This window comes from Budorcas taxicolor, chromosome 21 (assembly GCF_023091745.1).
Source record: "Budorcas taxicolor isolate Tak-1 chromosome 21, Takin1.1, whole genome shotgun sequence".
In the NCBI taxonomy this organism is placed as follows: Eukaryota; Metazoa; Chordata; class Mammalia; order Artiodactyla; family Bovidae; genus Budorcas; species Budorcas taxicolor.
Window position 1 is genome coordinate 48,867,474 of NC_068930.1, and position 14,768 is coordinate 48,882,241.

Genomic DNA, 14,768 nt, shown 5'->3' on the forward strand with positions numbered 1-14,768 from the left:
TTGGATGGCATCACCAATTCGATGGACATGAGTTTGAGCAAGCTCTGGGAGTTGGTGATGGGCAAGGAAGCCTGGCCTGCTGCAGTCCATGGGGTCACAGAGTTGGACACAACTGAGTGACTGGACTGACTTACTGACCTTACCTTAATTATATGTACAAAGATTCTATTTCCAAATAAGATTGTGTTCATAGGCACCAGCGATTAGGATATCGAGGTGTGTTGCTTTTTTTCCTGGTTGGGGGGTGGTGTGGGGCGGGACACAGACATAATTCAACCTGTAGACCGATACAGTATCATTTATGTTGTCTACCTGTCAAAAAAATACATACTTGAATGTAATTATGAGGACATACAGGACAATTTAAAAATGAAAGGATACTCTACACTAATAACTGGCCTGTAATTTTCAAAAATGCCTGCATAATGAAATTAAAAAGATAGGGCTGGGAGTTATATCAGATTAAAATAGGTTTAAAAGTCAGGATACATAATGTAACACGTGATTCTGAATTTCCCTTTGTTATAAAGGATTACTGGGAGAATTGAGCAAATGGAATAATGTCTATAGAATAAATAACATATCAATGTTAATTTCTTGATTTTTATCAAGAAACACTGGGGTTAGATAAGAAAATCCTCTATTTTTAGGAAATATTCACTAAGAAAGAAAACTTCCTGAGACAACCAATAATCGAAAAGGGTGCTTGGGACTTCCCACTTGGTCCAGTGGTTAAGACTCCGTACTTCCACTGCAGGGCGGCGCGGGCGCGCGATTCCATCCCTGTTGCGGGAACTAGCATTGCCCCCACCAGACATCGCCGCAAAAAAAAGAAAAAGAAAAAAAGGGTGCTATAACGCGTATTCTAGGATCTTTGAGCAGTCAGGACCCCAGGAAGCCTTCCCTAATCTTAAAATCTCCAGTCATGCCTCTCGCCTCCTGATCGCACAACAGTTCGTTCAGTCGTTTTGCTCACGTTTGAGGAGGAGCCACTTGATTCCGAGAAATAATCTTCATATACGGAAGAGGAAAAGACAAATCTGGCAGTTGAAAGGGCAGCCTAAGTCTTTCAAGACTAAAACGTGATATTTGCGTGCATTTGATTTTCAGGGACCATCCAACACCTCACCCAGCCCATACACATCTACCCCTTACAGGGACGCTTTGCCCTGATCGTGTTTTTCTTTCGCTGTTGCAAGATTAGATTACTACACAATCAGAAAGAAAGATCATGGACGAGGACTAAATTTCATGCTAAATTTATGACGAAACTCTGCTCTTACTATTTAACGTCCGATTGACATTCTGTTGCGTGTCAATTTCAGTAAAAGTGAAACCAGACCCAAGCCGGGACCCACCCACCCACCGCCTCAACTGCGGGGCGCCGAACACCGAGAGCTCGTCTTCCCTGGTCCCCTCTGCAGGTCCCGACTTGTCGCCACGCGCCATGCCCCACCTCCACTGGAGATATCGGCGCGTCTCGGGTGGGGTCAGTAGGCTCCGCGGTCCCCAAGGCGAAGCACGCCGGCGACACCCACTCAGGAGCGTGGCGTATGTAGATGAGCAGGCGCGCAGAGGTTGCTGGTCCCACTTCACCTGGGTCTGCGCGTCCTGCGTGTGGACACGCGGAGGCTTCTAGGGTTGGTCTACGGCTGAGCGAGGCCACGACGATAGGCGTGCAGGGGCTGAGGGCCTGGAGTGTGCAGTCGGCTGAGTAAGTGACCGTGCCTGGAGAATGGAGCGAGCGCGAGTGTGCTGGGCGGTGCGTGGGCGGAAACTCATATTTACCTGGAAAGGGAAATACCATAATCACGAAGGCGGTTTTCCCAGGGCGAGACTTATTCATTGCACTCTGGGTGTGCTGACCGCTGTGACTTCCCCAAATGTGGGAAGCTCGAATGCATAATTTGGGGTAGCAGGGGACTGTGTTCGCCCTTTCCGCTGGTAGTTGTGAATACAGATTATAAGGGACTTATTTGGTGTCTGGAGTATGTTGCGTTTCAATGTTTTATACCCAAAGGGATTTGTAGCGGTGCTCTTTTGTCATTTTTGTTTTCTGCTATAAACTTGCTGTTAGGTGTTGTTCAGTGCCTCAGTCCTGCTGATTCACCCCATGAACTGCACCATGCCACCTATCGAAGTTTGCTCAAACTCATGTCCATTGAGTCAATGACGTCATCCAGCCATCTCTTCTTCTGTTGCCCCCTTCTTCTCTTGCTCTCAGTCTTTCCCAGCATCAGGGTCTTTTCCAATGGTAGCCAAAATATTGGAGCTTCAACTTTAGCATCAGTCTTTCCAGTGAACATTAAGGGTTGGTTTCCTGCAGGACTGATTGGTTTGATTTCGTTGCTGTCCAAGGGACTCTCAAGTCTTCTCCAGCACCAATTGACGCTTCTTCCAAAGCATCAATTCTTTGGCTCTCAGCCTTCTTTACGGTCCACTTCTCACATTTGTATGTGACTGGAAAAACCATAGTTTTCTATGTGGACATCTGTAAGCAAAGTGATGTCTCTGCTTTTTTAATATGCTGTTTAGCTTTGTCATAGCTTTTCTTCAAGGAGCATGCACAGAATTTTGGAGTCCAAGAAATTAGTCATTGTTTTCATTTTTCCCCCCATCTATCTGCCATGAAGGGATGGGACCAGATGTCATGATCTTTTGTTTTTTGAATATTGAGTTTTAAGCCAGCATTTTTACACTTTTCAAGAGGTTCTTTAGTTCTTCACTTTCTGCCCTAAGGGTGGTGTCATCTGCATACCTGAGGTTATTGATATTTCTCTACTCATAAGCAGTGAACAATCAATTTTTTGATAGCTTTCCTTTTACACTATGTGCCCACTGAAAAAAACTCTCATCCAGTTGGAGCCTCACTGGCTTCAGGCAGGCTTGCCTCACCTTTTTCACTGATTCCCTCTCCTGTCACTCTGCTCGCTCGCCACATAAACTCCTAATCCCTCACATCCTTGGTTCCCACTGCAACCGACGACTCCCCAGGCCGTTTCCACAGACCAGGTTGCTCCACTCCTCCTCCTCGAAAAGCATAAAGCATCTCCTGAGGGAAACCGTTTTTTTCCATTGCTGTCCTGTCTCTGCCACTAGGTGTCTTCCTCTCGTACCTTTGCCATGCTAAAGCTTTATGAATGCCACAACTCAATCAAGAGCAGTGAATCCAGGGTGGGCTATTTTTAACAGGGACTAGGAGAAGGAAATGGCAACCCACTCCAGTGTTCTTGCCTGGAGAATCCCAGGGACGGGGGAGCCTGGTGGGCTGCCGTCTCTGGGGTCACACAGAGTTGGACACGACTGAAACGACTTAGCAGCACCAGCAGTGAGCTATGGAATAAATGTTTCAATTGTTCTGGAGGTACAAAGTAAAATTTTGCCATATGACTTCAAATGAGTAACACACATTCTTTCCCAAGACCCTTGGATAGTAAATTAACTCATTTATACATGTATTTATTAAGCAGGCCTTACCTCCCCACACCCATAATCGTCACCTCCAGTTTACCCCATTCCGTCAAGCATTCTAAAATGTAAACCAAAAGGTCAGGGGATGTACTTTCCACTGTACTCCCTTCCTAGAAAAAGGCCACCTTGATAGAAACAGATTAGTTGATGGCTGTGTAGAAAATTGTGAACTTCCTATTTTTTAGCATTGACACAGCATCTTCACATTTCCAAAGCACTGTACCAACATTTATTAATCCTCACAACACCCCTGTGAGGTAGGTCAGTATATCCTTCATGGTGGAGAAACAGGCAAAGAGCTCAAGTGAACCCTGTGGTCTGAGGCCACAAGGGACTGCCCCTGAATCCAGAGGCTGGGGCCCTCCACCCCACGCTCACCCACTGGTGGGCATCACAGGGGCATATTCTCACCAGTGAAGGGGACATGGAGGACAAAAAACAATCTCTCAGCCAACACAAACATGGACAATTCAAACACACTGAGGAACAATAGTAACAGAGAGAAACATTGAGCAGCACACCAGTGAGGCAAGAGACAAGCAGCAGAGAAGTCGGGAACCGGAGTAACTAGCCCTGAGACCCAGGCAGGCGGTCTTCAGAATGGTTTGCAAAAACAATTAGGAACACACCGCAGGAGTGACCAACCCAAATGCCTGTGGTTTCTACATGGGAGACAACTTAGAATGGAAAAATCCAACCACTCAAGCTAATTTTAAGCTAGGAATAACATAATGGTCATTCACATTAGAAAGGTCAATAATATTTGTAAGGTAGCTACTGACATTACCTTAACTTTGTACCCTAACTTTTATTCCAAATATTCCAACTTTTCCCCACTGACAAGTGCTATTCCCTATAGCAGGCCTCTTTCTCTCTACATACCAATCTATACTCCGGCATATGTCTCATGGTTAATTGGCTGAGCTAGAGGTGGAATCCTGGAAATTATAACAGATCAGTCTCTGTTCCAGTTTTAGAAACAGCGGTCTCTAACCTGTCTCTGTCCAATTCCATCTTACACGAAGTGCTCAAAGCACCCAGAGAAGCAGTTCATTCTTTTGTAAAGCGGTGAACTTGGTTCCATATGCCATTTTAAAAGAAATAAAGAAAAGCTAAGACCTGCACTGTAAAAGCATAGTATAGGAGTAGATTATAGCTACTCCAAATTTTAGAGTGATACAATGACCACAGAGTTAAAAACTATCACTGTTATCACTGTTTATTTGACAATAGTTGGTTTAGTCTACAAGTTTAAGGCAAACATACTAATGCATTTGCTTTTCTTCAGAAATCTTACTTATAAAGAGTACATATAGCCTGTCCCAAAATTTCTAAGAACTGTTCATTAATTAAAATAAGTCTGATTAAGATGCTTTACCAGGATACAAGAGTGAACTATGGTGGTGTATAATTTTTTTAACAAAATTAAAAAAAAAACAGGTAATGGCAATCCTTATCTTCGTTTAAACCATGTATTTTTGAAAGGGTTAAACTTCAGAAATTATTTAAAGGTAAATAAGATTGGCAGCCAAAAGGAATACTATTCATATACACAGTTATAGAGGCTACTTAAAAAAGACAGAACTTTGGACTTCTGAAGAGGAGGAGGGCGCGATGATGGGCAATTGTCCAGGGTGTAGGTGCCACCACGCAGCCCGCAGACCCGTGGGTGGCACTGATCCATTATTTTTCAGAAAAAGGAGAGGAGATGCACTCTGTCAGCTGTTTCTTTCGTTTCCAGTGAGCAGTAAATGCCTAACATCATTAAGAAAAAATAAAATCTGAAGGAAGGCAGCCCTTTTTAACTGGAAGGCAAGAGTGTGGCTTATGTGTCTCCACTGAGCACTGCCAGGCAGTTCTGCAGCAACTGTAGATTACCCTGCAAAGGAAGGAAACAGCAACAGTGAGGTTCAAATAGTGTGAAAGAGTCTTACTGAAAACACATGGCATTAGAAATCACATTAAGATACCAGAATTATGAAAACAGTCATTATGTAGAAATAAAGCTTTAAAGACATAAAATTACAGAATCTGTTCCATGCACAATAATATTTACCATGTACTAGATGCTTCAGTAAGTTTCTATCTAGACTAATAATATATGGCATGCTCTAGTAAGGGTTATAAAATATGCCCTTTGTATACAGATTAAACTACTGAGCATGTTCTGATGGTAAGGTAGGTTCTTATTCTTTAGCTATTAAAATATACATTAGCTTAGACTTATAGCAGTTTTATAAAAATAGTAATATCACACAGAAGTTGTCTACAAAAGTCATACCTAAATGCCCATTTATAAAACGTCAACTGGCATCCAAATTTAGGAACATACAAAAGTAAATTTAAGTATATTTATGTTACAGTAATATATTAACAGGAGTGAAGCAAATCCTTCTCCTTAGAAATTCAACTAAAATATATAAAGATGGAATTAGAAAATGACCATTTGGCAATCATCACAAATTAACTGACTCAGGCAAAAAACATGAATGGATGCTATTATGAGACTTAAAATGGCAACACTGTAGCCATTAGCTATGTACAGCTGCATAATTAAAATTTCTGTTAATTAAAATCAAATAAAAACTCAGTCCCTCAGGTGCATTATCCACATTTCAAGGGATCAAGAGCCACACGTGACTAACGCCAACCACACCGGGCAGCGCTATGAGTACTCCCACCATGGCGTGAAGTTCTGCTGGTCAGTGCTGGTTGAGTGATGGGGTGTTTAACAGTCTCAAGTACCTCCCCACAGAATACCTCTTAATTCCAAAGTATAAAACAGCAACTCGGCCACTGTGAAGCCTGCAGACATCACTTTAAGCAAATGATCAATGCTGTACATTGTACAAGGCAGCTAATCAACAGCATGTATCTCCTCACACGCGATGCAATGAAACCATCTGAACATCACTTCTGTGTGGGACACCTTCCCAGAGTGCAGAACCCAAACCCAGGAATCAGACAAACCCAAACTGAGGGACATTCTACGGGCCTGTATCCAATGCTACAAAGCACAAAGACTCAGCAACTTCTCCAGACACCAGAAGTCTAAGACGACAGGTGCACTGAATACACACAATCTCTCCAGTCTCCTTTTGCCATTAAGGACATTACTGGCACAACTAGGGAAATGTGAATACTCAGGTCTCTGAGTTAGATAATAGAATTATGTCGATATTAATTTCCTCTCCTTTATAACTATTTTAAGAGAATTACTTGGTTTTAGGAAATTCACACTGAAACATGTAAAAGGAAGAAGCATAGTATCTGCAACTTATTCATATGGTTTAAGACAAAAAAGGTATGTACAGGGGTTTGTGTGTAAAGAGAAACAGGGAAGAAGGGAGAGAAAAAGACAAAACAGATGTGATAACATGCACATTTGGGGATCCTGGGTGAAGAGTATTCAGGAATTCTTTGTACTTTCCTTGCAATATTTCTGAAAAGTCTAAAATTAAGTGAAAATAAACAATTGTAGATGTTTAAGTTACTGTCAATTTTTGGCCAGTATAACAACAGAACTGACAAATGACTCTAAGCCTGCCTATTGTTATGCAATTACCTTCTTACAGTTGCATCCCCCAACGGGAACCAGTGAGTCACAAGATGTATGTGCTGCAGGCTGACACCTGCCAAAATGCCCCGCAAAAGGTGTACCTTTCTCTGCACCTACAATAGGGTATGTGGGGACTCACGTCACACCCTCACAGTTGGCTCATCACTTTCTTTTGTTACTGCCCCTATCATACATTTTTTATTTCCTTAATAAAGAATCTGAGCCTATTTTCAAGGAAACAAAAGTGACCTAACTATCGAGTTTTCTGTTATAACTCTGCTTCAATTATGTGGTAAAGTCATATATGTCAGTTATAATAAATAAAATCCAAAGTAGTTTCAAACATCTTGCTGTAAATTTAACCATTATCTACTCTTTCTGGAATGGTTTACCTGGATCCTGAGACCAAAATGAGATTTTGTTCAGACTTACAAAATCAGTAAGAAGTCTGAGACAACAGAGTTCTCCAAGCTCAGCACTCCTGACACTGGGGCTGTGTGATCCCCTCTTGTGGGGGTTCTCTGGTGCATCGGAGGATGTTGAGTAGCAACCCTGGCCTCTGGCCTCTCCATAACCTACCCATCCCGATTGGTGACAACCATAAATGTCTTCAGAAATTACTTAATGTCTTCTGGGGGGCAAAATCACTACTAGTTCAGAACAACTGGACTAGAACAGCTGTGAGAAACTGGCACCCAAAGAACATACCTCAGAAAGAATTTGAAAAAGTATAAAATCTGGAAACCAGAGGCTAACTCCAATCTATAGCATGGGTCAGCAAACTCTTTTTTGTGAAGTGTTAAACAGTAAACATTTTAGACTTTCAGAGACATTTGGTCTCTGTTTTAACTACTCAACGTTGCTGCAGTAGTAGTATGAAAGCAATCATGGACAAAGCGTAAGTGAATAAGCTTGGCTGTATTTCAATAAAACTTTATAGGTTAAATTTGAGTTTCATATAATTAGCAGGTCAAGAAGTATTATTCTTTTGATGTTTTTATAATCATTTAAAAACATGAATGCTATTTCTGACTCACAGGCTTTACAAAAACAGGTTGTAGTTTGTCAACTCATCCTTAGTCTATAACAAAATCCGTGATAGTTTATAACCTCTTTAAAAAGAACATAAACAGTGAATATCAGAAAACCGACACAGGCTCGATCCTAATTCCTTCACAGATAAAATGGAGAAATAATGGTGGATAATAGTATAAATAAGTGAATTCGTAACTATTCAAATAAATATAACCTAATAATATTAATTAATAAGTTAATGTCAATTAGTATAGAAAGAACAGAAGGGAACTAAAAGTTTTTTGGTGCCACTTTTATAAATTAGACTAACAAACACTGATTCATTTAAATCTGATCAATCTTTTAAATCAAAACTTAGATGACATAAAAAGGAAGTTCATACAAATTGCAAATATCAAACTGACAGGAAAAACTAGTGTAATAGTCAAATACTACATGATCAAACCCAAGTTTCCAAAAGATCTCAATGAGCTGGGCTAAGACTAGCAAGCTAAAATTTCACAGACACACATGTGGCCTGCAATTACATTTTTAAAATAAATGCTCAATAAATGAAAAAGTTCTAGAGATCCGGTATACAACAACGTGAATATACTTAACACTACTCAAACTTTACATTTAAAACTGGTTAAGATGGTAAACTTTATGTTTTTTAACCATAAAAAATATGAATTTGAGAGTAACATATACATACTTTTGTTTTTTTGAAAGTCGCTCAGTTGTGTCCAGCTCTTTGCAACCCCATGGACTATACAGTCCATGAATTCTCCAGGCCAGAACACTGGAGTGGGTAGCCTTTCCCTTTTCCAGGGGATCTTCCCAACCCAGGGATCAAACCCAGGTCTCTTGCATTACAGGCGGATTCTTTACCAGCTGAGCCACAAGGGAACATATACATGCTACTATATATAAAATAAACAACAAGGACCCACTGTATAGCACAGGGAACCATACTCAATATTCTGTAATAACCTATAATGGAAAAGAATCTGAAAAAGAATATATACATATACGTATATAACTGAATCACTTTTCTGTACACCTAAAACCAACATAACATTCTAAATCAACCATACTTCAATTAAAAAAACATGCTGCAACAAGAAATGTGTACAATAATCATTTCACACATGCAAAAGTGTTTCCATTTTAAATGAGTATAGTATTTTAAATGAGCAATGACAGTAGGGTAAAGAAGATTTATTTTTTTAACTAGTCAAAAAACGATACTGTTTTTCCATATTAGGTACTAGAGTCTTGCAGAGCTAACCATTAGAGACACTGCAGATACTATTCTTGCTGAAATTAGATAATCTTTAAAATCCCTCTCAAGTCTAAGATTTCCTATTTTTAAAATTAGTATAAAGTATCATAACAGACTCATTCCTAAATTCTAAGTCACTTAAATTGTTAAATCTTTAATATGACACTACCTTTGCATGCTTCAGTTCTAACTCCGCCAGTTCCACTAAATTTTTTCTGAATGCAGCAACTCTTCTTGTCTTAAAATCTATAAGTTCTGTGAACAAAACAAATTAGGATTAACTACTTGTGTAACAGTGTAAAACATACCTGATGACTAAAGGTTAATATAAAAGTACCTTGTTTTGCAGACTCAGATATTTTTTCAAATTTCTGACAACATAACTGTTGGGATGTTTCAGCCTGCAGAACATCTTTATTTTTCGCTCTTGCTTTATCCAGTGCTTTATTGGCATTTTCATAATCCACTAATGACCTAGATCTTCGATAGAGGAGATCCTATAAAACAGAATGCTTCATGATAACATATGCTGCTTGTGTCTAGTAGCTGCTGCCAACCTCCCCCACCCCCACCCCTGACAACGATCATCGGAGCTAACAATTACACACTGAATGCCACAGGCCAGTTACTCTTCTAAATTTTTCTGCTAACAGCTTTATTGAGGTATAACTCATATCACCATATAATTCACCCATTCAAAGAGCACAATTCACACAGAGTTAATATGCACACAGAGTTGTGTACCCATCACTACACTCAATTTTAGAACACCTCTGTCACCCAAAAGGAAATCTCATATCCATTGGCAATCACTCTCCATTTCCTCCTACAGCCCCCACCTCCAGTCATGGACAACTATTCACTGGCTGTCTCTACAGATTGCCTATTTTGGACATTTCATTAGAAAAGGAATCCTGGGCTTCCCTGGTGGCTCAGGGGTAAAAAATGTGCCTGCCAATGCAAGAGATATGGTTTCCCTCCCTGATCCGGGAAGATCCCACCTGTCATTAGACAGCCAACCCCATGTGCGCGACTATCGAGTCTGTGCTCTGGAGCCCGGGAGCCACTGCTGCCCGCACTCTGCAGCAAGAGAGGCCACCACAACGAAGTCCTGCACCACAAGCGGAGAGGAACCCCACCTCGCCACCACTAGGGAAAAGCCCACATAGCCACAAAGACCCAGCACAGCCGAATAAACAGAGTCTTAAAGGGATCATTTCATATGTGGCCTTTTGTGCCTGGCTTTATTTTTTTCCTTTTTTGGCTGCTTGCCTTGTGAGATCTTAGTTTTCTGACCAGGGACTGAACCTGGGCCCTCAGCAGTGAAAGAGTAGAGTCCTAACCACTGGACTGCCAGCGAACTCCCCTGTCTGGCTTTTTCACTTAGCATAAAATTTCAAGTTCATCTATCTATAGCATGAATCAGTATTTCATACCTTTTATTGCTAAATATTTCACTGTATGGATATACCACACTGATTTATCCATTCATCAGCTGAAAGATTTGGTTTGTTTCAACTTTTTGGCTATTTCATAAAAATGCTGTTACGAACATGTGTGTTTAAGCTTTTCTGTGGACATTTTCATTTTCACTTCTCTTTCATAGCTCTTTATTTAGAAGCAGAATTGCAGGGTCACCTCGTAACTCTATGTTGAACCTCTTGAGAAAATGCCAGACTACTTTCAAAGTGACTGCACCATTTACATTTTTCCATCAGAACTCTGAGGGGTCTCATTTCTCCACATTCCTGTCAACACTGTTGTCTTTTTTACTAGAGCTATCTAGTGGGTGTGAAGTGACAGAACTCCATGGTTTTGATGTGTATTTAGTGGCTCAGGGACTCCCCTAATGGCTCAAATGATAAAGAATCTGCCTGGCATGCAGGCAATCCGGCTTCAATCCTGGACTGGGAAGATCCCCTGAAGAAGGAAATGGCTACTCCCTCCAATATTCTTGCCTGGAGAATCCCCATGGACAGAGGAGCCTGATGGGCTACAGTCCATGAGGTCGCAAAGAGTCAGACATGACTGAGTGACTAACACTTTCCTTTCCTTTCCCTAACAGTTAAAAATGTTGATAGAAAGGACCACTATCCAAAATACACAAATAACTCTTCTTTTTTAAACAGGTAGCTCATCAAAGCCACAGAGATGGCAAATAAGCTTGTGAAAAGATGCTTTACATCAAATGTTATCAGGGAAATGCAGATTAGAACAAGGTATCACTACACACCTTGTCAGAATGGCCAAAATCTACAATACTGATAATACCGATTGCTGGTGAGGATGTTATACAACAGGAATTCTCATTCATTCTGGTGGGAATGCAGTGATATAGCCCCTTTGAAAGACAGTTTGACAGAACTACTCTTATCATATGGTCTGGCAATTACCCTCCTGGCTGTTTATTACTCAAAGGAGCTGAAAACTTATGTTCACACAAAAACCTGCACATGCATGTTTATAGCAGCTGTACTCATGACTGCCAAAACTTAGAAGCAACCGTTCAGTGAGGTCAGTGGATAAACAAACTTGATGGATAGAGGCTATTAATTGCTGAAGAGATAAGAGCTATCAAGTCCTGAAAAGCACAGAAGCAACTTAAATGCACGTTACCAAGTGAAGAAACCAATATGAAAAGACTCAACAATATGTCATTTTGGAAAAGGCAAAACTACGGAGACAATTAAAGTACCAAAAAGTGTTAGGAGGAAGGCGAATGAACAGATGGAACACAGGATTTGGGGGCAGGAAAACTATTCTGTATGATACTTATGTCACTACACACTTGTCCAAATCCACAGAATGTACAACACCAAGAGTGAAGGCTAATGTAAACTGCAGTCTTTACTGTTGGGCTTCTTTCACTCAGCAAAATAATTTTGAGAGTGACCCATCCTGTTGTATATATGCATAGCTTATTCCTTTTTATTTGCTGAGCAGCCTTCCCTTTTATGAATGTATTACAAACAATTACATATTATAATAATAAGTCTTCAAAGGTGAACAATTTATTTTAACCCTGCCCAACCATGTTAAGCAGTTCAAAATACACAATCTGATTTAAAACAAATTCGATATGGACAGTATATCTGCAAGTACTTAAGTCCTCAAAGTTAAAAGGGTTGTTTATAATTTGATGAGAGATAAAAGAAGGGTATTCAAAGCACCAGGGACCAGATGGGAATTTTCTGTACATCTCAATTCATAAATTAACACTGAATTGGAGTATCTGAGTCACTAAGATTTCAGTGCTTTTAGAAGTTTTTGTTAAACATTTTTTTTGATTAGTAAAGAGTTTTAGTTTTACACATGGACAGATTTACAAAAGGAAATTTGAGATGCCTTAAAATAAAACATAGCCTTGTTTTATGACTCTCTCACCCTCAACAGAGGGCTTCCCTGGTGATTCAGTGGTAAAGAATCTGGAAGACACAGGAGACGTGGGTTCAATCCCTGGGTCAGGAAGGTCCCCTGGAGGAGGACATGGCAACCCACTCCAGTATTCTTGCTGGGAAAATCCCATGGACAGAGGAGCCTGGCAGGCTACAGTCCATGCAGTCATAAAGAGTTGCACACAACTGAGCAGACACCCTCAACAGAGGACTTAGATAGGCCAAATTAGGACTCCTCTAGCTGTACAACTGTTATTTGGGCATTTTCCTTTTGTCTTTGCAGGTATTTCACCTGGCTAAATATATCAAATTCAAAAAAAAGATAAGTTCCAGACAAACTGTATCAGAAGTTAATAGAGGAGACTTTAATGTGGGGTTCTGTGACATACAATCTATAAAAGGAGAAAAAAAATCACACTTGAAAATAAGATTTAAAATCAAGAGATAAGTCATCTTAAACCATCTTAAGTCTAACAACTTCTAAAGAGATGATGGATTTCTGTAAAGCAGTCCATTTTAAAAAACAATGAATAAAATTACCTTAGCAGCTTGGGATTCTCTTAAGTAATATTTTAAAAGGTCAGAAAGTTTGAGGTCCTCATCAGCTGACACTCGTGCTTCTATTTTCTAAAATAGGGGAAAAAAATTAAGTATTTAATCAGTATTTACATTCTACACTCAGTACTTTCTTCCTTATTATAAAAAAATTAAAGTTATATCATACATAAAAATAAACTCAAAATGGATTAAAGATCTAAATATAAGACCAGAAACTATAAAACTCTTAGAGGAAAACATAGGCAGAACACTCTCAGACATAAATCACAGCAAGATCCTCTATGACCTACCTCCCAGAGTAATGGAAATAAAAACAAAAACAAACAAATGGGGCCTAATTAAACTTAAAAGCTTTTGCACAACAAAGAAAACTATAAGCAAGGTGAAAAGGCAGCCTTCAGAATGGGAGAAAATAATAGCAAATGAAACAACTGACAAGGAATTAATCTCCAAAATATACAAGCTCATGCAACTAAATATCAGAAAAACAAATGACCCAATCAAAAAGTGAGCCAACAGAACTAAACAGACATTTCTTCAAAGACATATAGATGGCTAACAAACACATGAAAAGATGCTCAACATCACTCATTATCAGAGAAATGCAAATCAAAACCACAATGAAGTACCATTTCATGCTGATCAGAAAGGCTGCCATCAAAATGTCTACGAACAATAAATGCTGGAGAGGGTGTGGAGAAAAGGGACCCCGTTACAGTGTTGGTAGGAATGCAAACTAGTGTAGCCACAATGCGGAACAGTGTGGAGATTCCTTAAAAAACTGGAAATAGAACTGCCATATCACCCAGCAATCCCACTGCTGGGCATACACATCGAGGAAACCAGAATTGAAAGACACACCTGTACCCCAATGTTCATTGCAGCACTGTTTATAATAGCTAGGATGTGGAAGCAACCTAGATGTCCATCGGCAGACGAATGGGTAAGGAAGTGCGGTACATATACACAATGGATTACTCAGCTATAAAAAAGAATGCATTTGAGTTAGTTCTAATGAGGTGGATGAAACTGGAGCCTATTATACTGAGTGAAGTAAGTCAGAAAGAGAAACACCAATACAGTATATTAATGCATATATATGGATTTAGAAAGATGGTTAACGACGACCCTATATACAAGACAGCAGAAGAGACAGATGTAAAGACAGACTTTTGGACTATGGGAGAAGGTGAAGGTGGGCTGACTTGAGTTATTAGCATTGAAACATATATATTACCATATGTAAAACAGATGACAAGTGCAAGTTCAAAGCAAGAAGCACGGCACTCAAAGCTGGTGATCTGGGACAACCAAGGGATGGGGTGGGAAGGGAGGTTGGAGGGGGGTTCAGGATGGGGGAACACGTGTACACCCATGGCTGATTCATGTCGATGTATGGCAAAAACCACCACAATACTGTAAAGTAATTAGCCTCCAATTAAAATAAATTTTAAAAAATGAAGATAAAGAAATTAAAGTTATAAGT

The 14,768-nt window shown here is 40.0% G+C and overlaps 1 protein-coding gene and 1 non-coding gene across 3 annotated transcripts in view; one reads left to right on the plus strand and one right to left on the minus strand.

The window, feature by feature from the left end:
* Positions 1-1,780: 1,780 nt before the first annotated feature.
* Positions 1,781-1,944, plus strand: LOC128067081 (U1 spliceosomal RNA). Its single transcript, XR_008201295.1, has one exon. It is a non-coding gene; the product is annotated as a U1 spliceosomal RNA (small nuclear RNA).
* Positions 1,945-3,679: 1,735 nt separating this feature from the next.
* The window catches only part of SNX6 (sorting nexin 6), a 53,407-nt gene continuing 42,318 nt past the window's right edge, over positions 3,680-14,768 (minus strand). The window contains exons 11-14 of one of the 2 annotated variants that reach the window (XM_052659678.1): positions 13,265-13,351; positions 9,667-9,826; positions 9,499-9,584; positions 3,680-5,350 (exon numbers count right to left, since the gene is read on the minus strand). In XM_052659678.1, the coding sequence (XP_052515638.1) occupies positions 5,297-5,350; positions 9,499-9,584; positions 9,667-9,826; positions 13,265-13,351 (387 nt within the window). In that variant the 3' untranslated portion in view covers positions 3,680-5,296. Of the gene's footprint in view, positions 5,351-8,788; positions 9,055-9,498; positions 9,585-9,666; positions 9,827-13,264; positions 13,352-14,768 lie in introns of those variants that run through there. The other variant, XM_052659677.1, reaches the window with a different exon arrangement.